The sequence below is a fragment of the Hyla sarda genome, chromosome 1, assembly GCF_029499605.1.
Source record: "Hyla sarda isolate aHylSar1 chromosome 1, aHylSar1.hap1, whole genome shotgun sequence".
In the NCBI taxonomy this organism is placed as follows: Eukaryota; Metazoa; Chordata; class Amphibia; order Anura; family Hylidae; genus Hyla; species Hyla sarda.
In genome coordinates this window covers 537,449,361-537,463,357 of record NC_079189.1, presented here as the reverse complement: position 1 = coordinate 537,463,357, position 13,997 = coordinate 537,449,361, and the positions used below count along the sequence as shown (strand labels likewise).

The 13,997-nt window shown below is 42.6% G+C and overlaps 1 protein-coding gene across 1 annotated transcript; it reads left to right on the top strand.

Moving 5' to 3' along the window:
• Positions 1–3,842: 3,842 nt before the first annotated feature.
• On the top strand, positions 3,843–9,534 carry PLK2 (polo like kinase 2). Its single transcript, XM_056552448.1, has 14 exons — positions 3,843–4,115; positions 4,961–5,068; positions 5,166–5,282; positions 5,396–5,525; positions 5,723–5,810; positions 5,922–6,017; positions 6,118–6,316; positions 6,539–6,686; positions 6,788–6,879; positions 6,997–7,114; positions 7,393–7,633; positions 7,728–7,857; positions 8,060–8,170; positions 8,762–9,534. The coding sequence occupies exons 1-14, from the start codon at positions 3,888–3,890 to the stop codon at positions 8,951–8,953; spliced, it is 1,998 nt and encodes a 665-aa protein (XP_056408423.1). The 5' UTR covers positions 3,843–3,887; the 3' UTR covers positions 8,954–9,534.
• Positions 9,535–13,997: the final 4,463 nt, after the last annotated feature.

The window sequence follows — 13,997 nt, the reverse complement described above, 5'->3', positions numbered from 1 at the left end:
ATGAGGGCTTGTATCTCCTGTCTACCCTCAGTAAAGCTACCATTGTCTGTAACTTGGTGTCTTCATTGCCCCCGTGCCTACCTCAGGACCAGCAGTATTACCTCCGGGTGGTTAAGGCTAACCCACGCCCTTGCCTTATGACAAGAAGGGGTTAAAGGGGTACTCCGGTGCTTAGACATCTTATCCCCTATCCAAAGGATAGGGGATAAGATGCCTGATCGCGGGAGTCCCGCCGCTGGGGACCCCCGTGATCTTGCACGCGGCACCCTGTTTGTAATTAGTCCCCGGAGCTATCACGCCCCCTCCCATAGGCTTGCATTGAGAGGCGGAGCATGACGTCACACGGGGGCGGAGGCGTGAAGTCACACGCTGTCGGCCCTGTGGTCCCCGGTAATCAGACTGATTATAAACGGGGTGCCGCGTGCAAGATCATTGGGGTCCCCAGCGCCGCGATCAGGCATCTTATCCCCTATAGGGATCTTATAGGGGATAAGATGTCTAAGCACCGGAGAACCCCTTTAATAACATCTGCCCTCCGTGTTACAACATCTGCCCTACATTGCACCCCCCCTGACACCGCACGAGTGTAATGTCCAGGAGCAACGCTGTCCCCTGTGAGAACTGTGAGCACGGATTAGTTTATGTTCACACAGCGAGGCAGATCAAAGAACGATCACCTTTCCTCTCCTTGTCTGGTGTGACAGCTGAGAGGTGCGGACATGTCGGAGCATGTCATCTGGGACTAGTCATTGTGGGAGATCTCCGCTCCTGACATCAGTGACAACTCCGGCTTCCTCCTACCTGCATTCTCAGGGATCACATTACATGGTAACGCTGCCAGCCATACAGTGAATGTAGACCCTATCCTCTCTGCAGGGCAGTGTTTACCAACCTGCAGCAGTGTTTGCCAACCATTGCGTCTCCAGCTGTTGCAAAACTACAAAACTGTTTGGGCATGCTGGGAGTTGTAGTTTTGCAACAGCTGGAGGCATGCTGGTTGGGAAACACTGTTGCATGGTAAAGCAACGGCTGCCTGGACATGCTTGGAGTTGTAGTTTTGCAACAGCTGAAGACACAATGGCTGGCAAACACTGCTGCAGGGTGAATTGAAGGATGTCTGGGCATGCTGGGAGTTGTAGTTTTGTAACAGCTGAAGGAACACTGGTTGGGAAACACTGCAGGGTAAAGCGAAGGCTGTCTGGGAATGCTGGGAGTTTTAGTTTTGCAACAGCCAGAGGCACACGGGTCCAGAAACACTGCTGCAAGATAAAGCGAAGTCTGCCCGGGCATGCTGGGAGTTGTAGTTTTGTAACAGCTGGAGGCACACTGTTTGGAAAACACCACTGCAGGGTAAAGCAAAGGCTGTCTAGACATGCTGGAGGCACACTGGTTGGGAAACAGTGATGCAGGGTGAAGCGAAGGATGTCTGGGCATGCTGGAAGTTGTAGTTTTGCAACAGCTGGAGGAACACTGGTTAAGAAACACTGCTGTAGGGTAAAGTGAAGGCTGTCAAGGCATGCTGGAAGTTGTAGTTTTGCAAAAGCTGGAGGCACGCTGGTTGGGAAACACTGCTGCAGGGTAAAGCGTTCTCATTGCGATTCTTTGATTCATTTGTAGTCTCTGCAAATTTCAAAATGATTCCCACATCTACTGTTATGTGCACACGTGGCAGATTTATTGTAGACATTTCTCTTCCATACTTCCGAATGGGATTGTTTTTGCATCATTTTTATTTATTTTTTTATTTATTTATTTTTTGATGAATGCGGTTTACGCAACAAATCTATGTGAATAAGCCCCAAAAAACTTAAAGGGAACCTGTCCCCATCTCCGGCGGCAGGATATGTTTAAATAGACACTGTCATTTGGACAAACTTAGCACAGATCAATAGTAAAAGCGAATATTAGAAACTTTGTACTACATCCCATTAGACAAAAGTTCTCTCTCCTGCTGTTAAAATCACCTGAGAATCACCTCTGTGTCTGCAAGACAAGCAAAACAAGTCTTTGGAGCTTCGCTCACCAGCTCTGAGAGAGCTGCAAATTTGAGATGAAGCCTGCAGAGCAGAAATCTGCTCTAAAATACCATATACCAGTTATATAATGTCCAGAAATAGTGCTGCTCCTAATGTACACACAGGGCAGTTTATCTTGAAAAGTCAGGTATGCTTTAAAGATGGCTTATTGAAAGAATTTCTCAGAGACGAATGCATTTTCACTGCAGATTCAATGTCCATTTTAATCTATGTGGATCTATCCACAGATTCATTGTAAAATTTGTCCCCCACATCTGACCTTGCTGTAGTTCCTTAGCCGCCTCCAGGGGGAGCTCACTGCATGTTGCTTTATCATTTAGGGAATTTTTGCTAGAATGACTTTGTAATGGGAACATGGAGATTAAAAGGATATTCCCATTTCACATAGTTATTCCCTATTCACTGTATAAGGCAGTGTTTCCCAACCAAGGTGCATCCAGCTGTTGCAAAACTACAACTCCCAGCATGCCCGGACAGCCTTTGGCTGTCCGGGCATGCTGGGAGTTGTAGTTTTTCAACAGCTGGAGCATATTGGTATAGGGGATATATATATATATATATATATATTTATAGTACACTGGTATAGGGGATATTTACACTGGTATAGGGGATAACTAGCGGATTGTGGGGGTCTGAATTGTAGTTTTGCAACAGCTGGAGGCACTTTGGTATAGGGGATACAGGGATATATATATATATATATATATATATATATATATATATATATATATAGTATAGGGGATAACTAGTGGATTGGTGGGGGGGGGGTCTGACCACTGGGACCCAAGAATGGAGGTCCGGCACCGTGCTCTATTTATTCTCTATAGGGCTTCTGGACATTGTCAAGCTCTGCCCTATAGAGAATGAATGGCGCACTGGTCGCCCATGTGGAGAACGTTTACCTTTGTTCCTGGGTCCCAGTGGTCTCCTAGTTATGCCCTTTCCTGCGGATAACTTTCTGAAATGGGAATACCCCTTTAACCCCTTCATCATCAGAAACCACCCTACGCCATCAGAGATCTTATGGTGCCCTGGAACTAAGGGCACTCTAAAAATAAATAATATTAACTATATTATATATATATATATATATATATATATATATATATATATATATTAACTATATTAAATATATATATATATATATATATATATATATATATATTAACCTCTTATGTAAACACTTATGTAAATATGTGAAATAGGGCGGTGTTCCCCAACATGTGGCTCCCCAGCTGTTGCAAAACTACAACTCCCAGCAAGCCCTGACAGCCTTCGTCTGTCAGGGCTCGCTGGGAGTTGTAGTTTTGCAACAGCTGGGGAGCTACAGCTTGGTAGGCACTGAAACAATCTTCCCTTTGTCTAAGATTCACTACAAACATATACATAAAAACTGCAACAAAAATACTAAATATAACAATCCTTACAATAGGCAATTTTGCAATCCATACAACAGAATGTATTTGTTACATACCAACATAATTCCTTTACACAAAGAACTCCCAACGACTAGAAACCTATGCGATTCACCCCCTCCCCCCCTCTCTACAGTGCAAAATGGTACCTTCTACCTTGCTCAATATAGGGAGCTTTCATTCATATTTTCTTTCCCCCGGGGGCTACCACTGCTGTCACAGGGGAGGAGAGGGGGGGGGGGGGGGGGGAGCGAGTGACAGTTGAGTTCTAGAAATGCAGAGAGATATGTCCAGGCAATGACCACGGAAGGGGGCGTGGTTTCCCTGACGCGTGCCCGGAGGGGGCGTGTCTAGCGCAGCTTATATTAGGCGGTGCTCCCTGTCGGAGCCTGCAGACGCGCTGGTTCATGTGGCGGCCGGTGGTTGAGAAGGAGTAATGGAAATACTGAGGACTATTACTAACCAGCCAAACAACGGGGGCAAGATGTGTGAGCAGGCACTGGGCAGAGTGTGTGACAGCAACAGGAGGTGGAAGCTGCCGGCTGAGGGGGAGCAGCATGTCCATCATCACACCTGCACTACAAGTTCCAGCACTGAAGTGTCCAGGATTATCACTGACCCCAGCACTGGCAAACGATACTGCAGGGGCAAAGTGCTTGGCAAGGTAAAAAAAAAAAAAAAAAACCTGCAGCAAGATGGGCATCCTACTGACTGGATAGGGCATTGTCACTGATTGCTATGCATTGGAATTACATGGATGTGTTGGCATCTGCAGAGTTAATATTTGCAGGCAGAGATGGGTGCAGGCTGCTGTCCTCGGATCTATAGGGTTTTCTGGACGTCTTATGGGTCATGGTCAACTGTGCTACCCAGTGATGATCAATGGCAATGCTATTACTGTAATCCATATGTTAGCATGCGCCTAGACATGCCTGTCATTCAATGCAGGGTCCTATGGTGACAGTTGTTGACGTTTATATGGTAAACTATAAAATAAAAATTTTAATTTAGAATGATTCATATATATATATATATATATAATATATAAAATTTAAATAAACATCTGCATGCAGATGCTTCTGATATAGTCGGCTCTTGAATCCCACCTTTTGTCTTGGCTGTTTTATAATACTGTGTATAGCAACAAGTAAATAGCTGACGGTCCTTTGTTTTGGGATGGCTGTTATTGGAAAGGCGAATAGACTTGGTTTTCTGTCCATTGGGATCTCCTTCGTTTTGTTGAGGATAATGCAAATTTGGCTGCCTTAAATAATAAATACATAAAAAAAAAAAAAAAAAAAAAAATATATATATATATATATATATATATATATATATATATATATATATATATATATATATATATAGTATGAATGTTTTCAGTTTCTGTAAATTAGATTATGCATTCTATTCTATTAGTGCAGATGGGTTCATTTGTAGCAAAGCTTCTTTGTTCGGGCTCCTTGGACCAACCCACGTTCATTTCATTTTATTTGTTCATCTTTGCAGGGAGGATTCGCAAAGTGCTATGAAATGACAGATTTGACAACCAACAAAATCTACGCTGCCAAAATTATCCCACACAGCAGGGTGTCGAAGCCTCATCAGAGAGAGAAGGTGGGTGATGTCGGGCTGCGTTTCCATGAGTTGCCTCTTGTATCATTGTACAGAATAAGAAAATGTATTAAACCTTTTTTTTTTTTTTTTTTTCCAGATTGATAAAGAGATTGAATTGCATCGGACCCTGAACCACAGGCATGTGGTGCAGTTCTATCACTATTTTGAGGATAAGGAGAACATCTATATATTGATGGAGTACTGCAGCAGAAGGGTGAGTGTCCCTGCGTCCTGCCTCTCCTCTGAAGGCTGCAGTGTCTATGTCCTTTTGTCTGTGCCCGATCGCTCCCTGGCACAAACTCATGACATCTCCTATTGTTTCCGCAGTCTATGGCACATATACTGAAGACAAGGAAAGTACTGACCGACCCTGAAGTGAGATACTACCTCAAACAGATCGTGTCTGGCCTGAAATACCTGCATGAGCAAGAAATCCTCCACAGGGACTTAAAACTAGGTACGTTTTTTTTCTTTTCATTTTAACCCTATTTGAGTTTTTTTTGTTAGATCCTAAATGAATACAGATGTAGCAGAACTGAATGTTTGCATGGATGAGAACACAGCTCTGCTACATGTGTGCAATAGTCCTTGTTTGGGTTGCTATGTTTTTACACCCCTATATGATGCTCATGTTGGGTTTCTTTATTCTTCAAGGGAATTTTTTTATCAATGAAAGCATGGACCTGAAAGTGGGCGACTTTGGCCTTGCAGCTAGACTAGAACCTATGGAACAAAGAAGGAGGTAGGACTACTGAACAATATTACTGCCCTCTGCACTGTACATCTGCATACACCTCTATGTATCCCTGGATGTGATCCGGTTAACTTATGTTCTTTCTATGGTTCTCTGCAGAACAATATGCGGCACACCAAATTACCTCTCACCCGAAGTGCTTAACAAACAAGGGCACGGCTGTGAATCTGACATCTGGGCATTGGGTTGTGTAATGTAAGTATTTCTCTGACTAATGTTTCAATGCAATGGGAATACTTGTGGCTGCACATGTACAGGTGATGAAGACCTCCCTAAACTTACGTTTTCTTTAAAGGTATACCATGCTGCTTGGAAGACCTCCCTTTGAAACCACAAATCTGAAAGAGACCTACAGGTGCATCCGAGAGGCAAGGTATTCTCTGCCGTCATCACTAATGTCATCTGCAAAGCATCTCATAGCGAGCATGTTGTCCAGAAACCCAGAGGACAGGCCCAGCCTTGAGGAGATCATTCAGCACGACTTCTTCACCCAGGTTGGTAGTAATTCATTTTGTGGAATCTGACATTGACTCCATAGACCAGCGTTTCCCAACTAGTGTGCCTCCAGCTATTGCAAAACTACAATTCCCAACATGCCCGGACAGCCAAAGGCTGTCCGGGCATGTTAGGAGTTGTAGTTTTGCAACAGCTGGAGGCACCCTAGTTGGAAAAACACCGGCATAGACAGACGCTAACTGGCTAATGTTTCCCTCCAGGGCTTCACACCAGACAGGCTTCCTTCTAGTTGCTGTCACACCGCTCCTGACTTCCACCTGTCAAGTCCAGCTAAGAGCTTCTTCAAGAAAGCTGCTGCAGCGCTCTTTGGTGGGAAGAAAGAAAAAGCAAAATACTTAGATAATCACAGTAAGTTTGGTTCTTCCTATAGGTCTTAGTGAAGCCAAAATCTACATCTCGACTTCCTTATGTCTACTGTCAATGATCTAACAGGATACGTTACTTTACAGATAAACTAGTTAAGGAAGATGAAGAAATTTACAAGCTGAGACAAGACTTAAAGAAAACCTCCATATCTCAACAGAATCCCAGAACGGATGAGGTTAGTGGAACTTGCGTATTTTCTTTGGAGGGGTTGGTAATCTTACATTTTTGGAACATTTTCATCTTCAGTGTTCAGCTTCTTGATTCTTATGGCCTTTTGTTTCTTGCCTTCCAGGAAAACAAAACGGTCTCAAAGTCAAATGTCATTGACAAGAATGACAAGCAGCAGATGGGAGACACGATACGAATGATTGTCCGTGGAACCCTGGGCAGCTGTAGCAGCAGCAGTGAATGTAAGTATAACCTATCAGGCTAGTGACTACTTATTGGCTGCATGATCGCTCGGCACAATTAGGCGCTCAGCTGCCTTGGCACTGCCGCAAGTCAGAACGTTGACGGCACAATTATAAAAATGTGCTTGCTGCCTGGAATAAACCAGCACAAGACGATAATTGCACAAAGCTCCTTCTGAGCAGGCTGTTAGATTAGATTGCTGAGTGTGTGCCAAGCGTTCCCTAGGCACACGGACTTGCTTATAATCTAAAGTAACGTCTCAATCTCTTGCTTCCAGGTCTAGAGGACAGCACCATGGGCAGTGTGGCTGATACCGTTGCCAGAGTCCTCAGGGGTTGCCTAGAAAACATGCCCGATTCAGATTGTATCCCAAAAGAACACTTGACCACCTCATTTCATTGGGTGACAAAATGGGTCGACTACTCAAATAAATACGGCTTTGGTTACCAGTTGTCTGATCACACGGTTGGCGTACTGTTTAACAATGGGGCACACATGAGTCTACTGCCTGACAAAAAGTAAGTAGCCCCCATGATCTCTCATTAGATATCAATTTGCTGTCTACTTTCCTGTAGCCTGGATGTCTTATGCTTATGTTTGCCATTTTCGCAGGACTGTGCACTACTATGCTGAACTCGGCCAATGTTCCATCTTTGCTTCTACCGAAGCTCCAGAGCAATTCATCAGCCAAGTTACTGTCCTGAAATACTTTTCTCACTACATGGAGGAGAATCTCATGGATGTAAGTAGTCACTTGGTTGACACTTTCTTCAAGCTATGCATGGTCCATAAATATTCCTTATAAAGCTCACCCAGTTTTATCACCCATGACTGTCCAGTTTATGGATTAGTTACGTGTAACTAGAACTTACCATAGATCTAGTTTGGTTGCTTATATACAGGTGTATATTGTCATGTTGACTGATTTTTGGTTTCCTTTACAGGGAGGTGACTTGCCCAGTGTAACAGATGTGTGCAGACCTCGGTTATATCTGCTTCAGTGGCTCAAGTCTGACAAGGCCCTCATGATGCTGTTCAATGATGGCACATTTCAGGTAAATAACACCAAAGGTTTCGTTGGTTGGGCCAAAGCTGTAGCAGTTTGCAGATTGACCATGCCATAATGTTTGGACCCAGCCTTAAAGGGGTACTCTGGTGGAAATTTTTTTTTATTTTTTTTTAAATCAGCTGGTGCCAGAAAGTTAAACAGATTTGCAAGTTACTTCTATTAAACAATCTTAATCATTTCAGTACTTATCAGCTGCTGTATTTTACAGAAGTTGCATAATTTTATTTTTGTTTGTCTGACCACAGTGCTCTCTGCTGACACCTCTGTCCAGAGTAGGAGCAAATCCCCATAGCAAATATATCCTTCTCTAGACAGTTCCTGAAATGGACAGAGGTGTCAGCAGAGATCACTGTGGTCAGACAGAAAAGAACTATGCAACTTCCTCTGTAGTATACAGCAGCTAAGTACTGTAAGGATTAAGATTTTTAAATAGAGGTAATTTGCAAATCTGTTTAACTTTCTGGCACCAGTTGATTTAAAAAAAATATTCTCCGGAGTACCCCTTATAAATGACTTTTTTATGCAAAATGCAATACCTTATACGATGACTAAATTGGTTCATTTTCTTCATAAACAGGTTAATTTCTATCATGATCACACTAAAATCATCATAGCCAACCAAAGTGATGAGTATCTGCTGACCTACATCAATGAAGATAGGATGTCTACGACGTTCCGATTGAGTACACTACTCATGTCCGGTGGTTCAAATGACCTGAGGAACAGGATGGAATATGCACTGAACATGTTGTTGCAGAGGTGTAACTGAAGGTTTCTGGGAACGTAGAGGATTATGAAGTCCCTCACTGTGAGATCAGTCGTGTCAAGCATTGGAACCTAGCACGTCGGAAAAGAGGAGGTGGTACGAAAACAAACCTCCTAAGTAGCACGCTGGGCTGGAACCAGACTGTAGTTCAATTCATCCTGCTTTGTTGGACCAGTTTTGACTTTGTGGAAAGTGAATTCCTTTTGGATCATGAACTTTATTGGGAGTCCATTAAAGTGGGGTGACAATGTGTTTTGCTCTATGGAGAGCATCTTGGTGGTCGCGGATTTGAACTGAACTTTTCACGATTCCGAATCGAATGTGTCGACGTTAGAAGAAAAGAATGTGGCGTTGTGGAATCGCTGTGATAGATGCAGCTTACTGCTGCTAAACTGTGAACTATGGCCATATATAATATATATATTTTTGTTTCAATACCCACATTTGTGGCTGGACAAGTGCATTCCTAGTTATTATAATAATTTATTACAGCCCAAAAGTGAAGTATTTATGACTTTTTCCGGACATTTAATTATTTTAAGTATACATTGTATACGTTGTTGGCAATAAATACATGAAACGACCCATGTGTTTTTTCCCTGATTTATAAGCTGTGCCAATGTATGAGATGAGATAAAAGGCAGAAAGTGCCTGTACAGCGTTCTTTGTTACAAGCTGGTTTCAATGTACATTATTAATACATATAATAGTACAACTGAAATAACAAACTTCAGAGCAGGCCATAAACCAGAATGACTACATATATTGGTTCCCAGGATTAATGATTAGTTCCTGTAACATTTGGGATGATGGAATGTAATATAACCTGTAATTATGGGCGTCTGTAAACTACACACTGACTACAACACTAGACCGGTGTCCAGGGCAAGGATCTCAACAGCAGGATTACCATCTTGATCTGGAATGAGTTTGTAGCTCCCTAACTGATTTTATAGTTTTCCAGAAACAGGGTTAGCAATGTAGTTTGGGGGGGGGGGGGGGGGCGTTCTTGAGGAGAGAGCCATAAGGATTCGCGAAGACTTAAGCCACATGTAGAAACGCAGCCTTTAAATTATTCCCTCATGCTTTCACGTATGGCTATGCATTGTGGCAAGGATTGTTGGCAACATCACACAGCCCACGGTAAACCGCTTGTGGAAAAACTGCCTAAAGACCATTCATGCTCCACTGGGAATTCTGGGAAGAATATGCAAAGTAGCGATTTGATGCATCTTTTGGTAGTAGCTTTCACTCCACTGGCCCCATCCTAGACAGCTTTCTTCCCATTTCTAGGTTTATGGTATAAAATGGAGGGGGCTTGCCCATCTGACCTTCAAAGCTACGTTTGGGTTCAATCCAACATACAAAACCCACAAACTTTCTGACCTTTTATATATCATATCCCAATAATTTTACAAACCTTTTCAGGTCTGTTGCCCGAAGTCCTAATAAAGAATGAAAAAAGAAAAACATATATACTTGCATCACTGTGACCAATCTTGAATCCTCCACATTGGCACTTTGTCTGGCTATGTGAATATTACTCCAGCAGTCTGCACAAGAATGGGTTTTATTGAATATCCAAGCTGAGGATGTCTCTAATTGAGTTATCCATCTTAAAGTGGTACTCCACTGGAAAACATTATTTTTTTTTTTCAACTGATACCAGAAAGTTAAACAGATTTGTAAATGACTTATATTAAAAAAAATCCAGTACTAATCAGCTGCTATATACTACAGAGGAAGTTCTTTTCTCTTTTAATTTATTTTCTGTCTGACCGCAGTGCTCTCTGCTGACACCTCTGTCCATGTCAGGAACTGTCCAGAGCAGGAAAGGTTTACTATGGGGATTTACTCCTAGTCTAGACAGTTCCTAAAATGGACAGAGGTGTCAGCAGAGAGTACTTGTGGTCAGACAGGAAGTTCAGAAAGAACTTCCTCTGTAGTAAACAGCAGCTAAGTACTGGAAGGGTTAAGACTTTTTAAATAGAAGTAATTTACAAATTTGTTTAACTTTCTGGCACCAGTTGTTTAAACGTTTTTCAGTGTAGTACCCCTTTTAAGCTACAGCAAATTACTCAGTGACACTTGTGAGAAAATTCAGTTGTCTAGGCCAGTGTTTTCCAACCAGGGTGCCTCCAGCTGTTGCAAAACCAACTCCTAGCATGCCCAGACAGCCAAAGGCTGTTCGGGCATGCTGGGAGTTGTTTTGCAACAGCTGGAGGCACCCTGGTAGGGAAACTGATCTAGGCTTTCCTTCTTACGGGATAAAGACTGATTTTGGTGTCTAACACAGTATATAAATATCTTGGCAACATCTAGATTGGTTTAGTAGTGCCATGGGTGTCTGGGTCTAGCAGTTCTAATATGAACCTTGCAATGCGGCTGCTGTACAACCCATGTGAAGCTATCTATGGATGGATAAGAACGGCTACTTGCTGTTTGGAAAGGATTACATAAGTTTAAGGGGAACCTGTCATGACATTTATGCTGCCTGATCCATGAGTCGTGGTGGTACCCAGAGGCTTCTCCCTGCCCCCACAACTCCTGATAGAGCGCTCTAATATATAACTAATGGCGATATGCTCCATAACTTTCTAATCAGAGTAGGGGATGCTCAGTAGTCATTCTACACACGAGCATCTCTTTTACAGCTGGCTTTCTACTAGCCACCTTCCTTTGAGTACATATAAAAAGGTTGCTTTCTACAATGGCTTCTTGTTAGATGATCACAGGGTTGTAGCACTGTTGAGAGCCTCAACCACTTGTGGGGTATTCAGGATTATTAAAATAAAGCGGCTTTCTCCAAAAAACTGAGCCACACCTGTCTTTAGGTTGTTTATTTCACCTCCTGGTTTATCTACTTTTATGGAACTGAGCTGCAATACCACACACAAACTAAAGTGGCGCTATTTAAAAAAGAAAAGTGGCTATGTTCTAACCCTGGACAACCCCTTTTAAACATACTGTAATTGTACCATATTAAGTCACTGGGCTATCTGTGCATAGATGTGTTGCTTTACACCTAATAGGCTTTCTAAAAGTCCCTGGCAGCTATAAAAAATCTGTCAGCACCCTACATTAGTGTTGCGCATGGGTTGAAAGAAGGAGTCCACTCCCTCAAATTGCTTGTATGGTGGCTTTCTTTGCAGAAACAGCGCCACATCTATTGCTTGTCTGGTGTCACAGCTTTGCTTTATTGAAATTAATGAGACTAAGCTGCAATACCAAACATAACCTGTGGACAGGTGGGGAGCTGTTTTTGAAAGTAAACAGGCATGTTTTTCTAATCCTGGAATCTCTTTATGGTCCCAAATATCTAAGCTAGCTACAGAATTGGGGATACATTTACTTGTTTCAGATGTGTATCACATGTAGGCCTTGTACAATCTAGGGACCAAAATAACCTGACAGAAACAGGAATGTTGCTCCTACAGTACCCCTCAAATTACATGAGAGCAAGGCCATGTATCACTATGCTTTGTGCCAGTTTGGGTAGAAGTATCACAGGTTGAGAACCGAGGTCCTAGATCAGTGCGCAATTCTTGGCACCCACATATTGGCAGACAAGGCGATGACTAAGCCTGGCTGCTGCATTGCTACAGTAACTTATGTAAGAATGTGACATGAGTTTCAACCATGGTGAATATTGATCGCAGTCTGTTGACGTTTTTTTTTTTTTTTTTATGGTCACAGGTATAATTTTTTTTTTATTGACATATTACACAAACTCATCAGCATAGAAAAATAGAAAGAAAAATAACGTATACTAAGATGAGTTCCAGATGAGTAACAGAAATTAGATAACTTTTTAACTTCTATATCCCATCCTGCCACCTCTTCTCAAGCAGGAGATTATATAATCTAGAAATAAAACCAGAAGAACAACCAATCAGATTTAAAGCTAAGTCGCTATGGCAGGTTAAGGAGACCTTCCTTTGCTCAGCACCAACAGCGTGTCTCAACTGCATCTACTGAAAAAAGAGGGTCCGTGGAATGTGAAATATAAATAACCTGCAATAAACCCCCCAATTCACACCGCCGCGGCCCCATGAGAGAAAGAACTTCTGGCACCGCGGGAAGTGACATGACCGAAGCTATTCCTGCCTCTGGTCTCTGATAGCGCCTCGCCGGAAGTGAAGTGAGGCCTCAGAGCTCCGGCCTGAGGCTTCTGGTCTTCAAGAAAATGGCGGCGCACACTGGGAACCAGAAGACAGGACCTAAGAAGAAAAGAATAGGTGAAAAGGGGAGCTCAGGAGCGTCCATGCTCACATAAGGACAGGGAAAAACTCACTGTCCTGATGTGAGCAGGGCATTTTATAGTCTTTGAGGGGAGGTCCCTATGTTTTTTTATTTGATTTCATAAAAAAATCCCAGGTCCTAATTAGCTCACAGGGGCGGAGACACCCCACATTGTGCTGCTAAGGGACGCCAGGGATGGAAGGATTTCTTCCAGTTAATACTTATACCGGAAGGGTCCCATATCTGTCCATAAGCTTCATTAACGCAGTAAGCGAAGGGCCAATATCAATTAAGAATAGTAACACATCATCTGCGCACAGAGCAATTTTGTTTGCATAAGAACCATAAATAAACTAAAATATAGCAGTGACATAAGTATTTAGACCCTTTACTCAGTACTTAGTTGAAGCCCCTGTGGCAAGGATTACAGCCTCCAGTCTTCTTGGATATAATGCCACAAGGTTTGCACTCCTGGAAGTGATTTACAAATATGCTACAGATCACATGGGCTATCACATGGGAAATTGTTGAAGTGACAGTGACCATTAGTGTAGCTAACCAACTAACCAACCACTCAAATGGCCAGAATACTTAGGCTGCATTCACACCACGTTTTTGCAATACAGTTCCCGTATTAGGTTTTTGATGAAAAACGGATTCCTCAAAACCGGAGTAAACTGGATCAAAACGTGTGTACAAATTTCAACCCATATACGGTTTGAAAAATGATGCACAGTTGCATCTGTTTTTAACTTTTTATTCCATTATGAATAAGCTTTCACTTGTTTGATTGAAATTCCAAGAA

Coding starts and splice junctions, on each gene's coding strand:
- PLK2 (XM_056552448.1), top strand. CDS start 3,888: ATGGAAATACTGAGGACTATTACTAACCAGCCAAACAACGGGGGCAAG. Junction 4,116..4,960: donor GGGGCAAAGTGCTTGGCAAG/GTAAAAAAAAAA, acceptor TCATCTTTGCAG/GGAGGATTCGCAAAGTGCTA. Junction 6,880..6,996: donor AGAATCCCAGAACGGATGAG/GTTAGTGGAACT, acceptor CTTGCCTTCCAG/GAAAACAAAACGGTCTCAAA.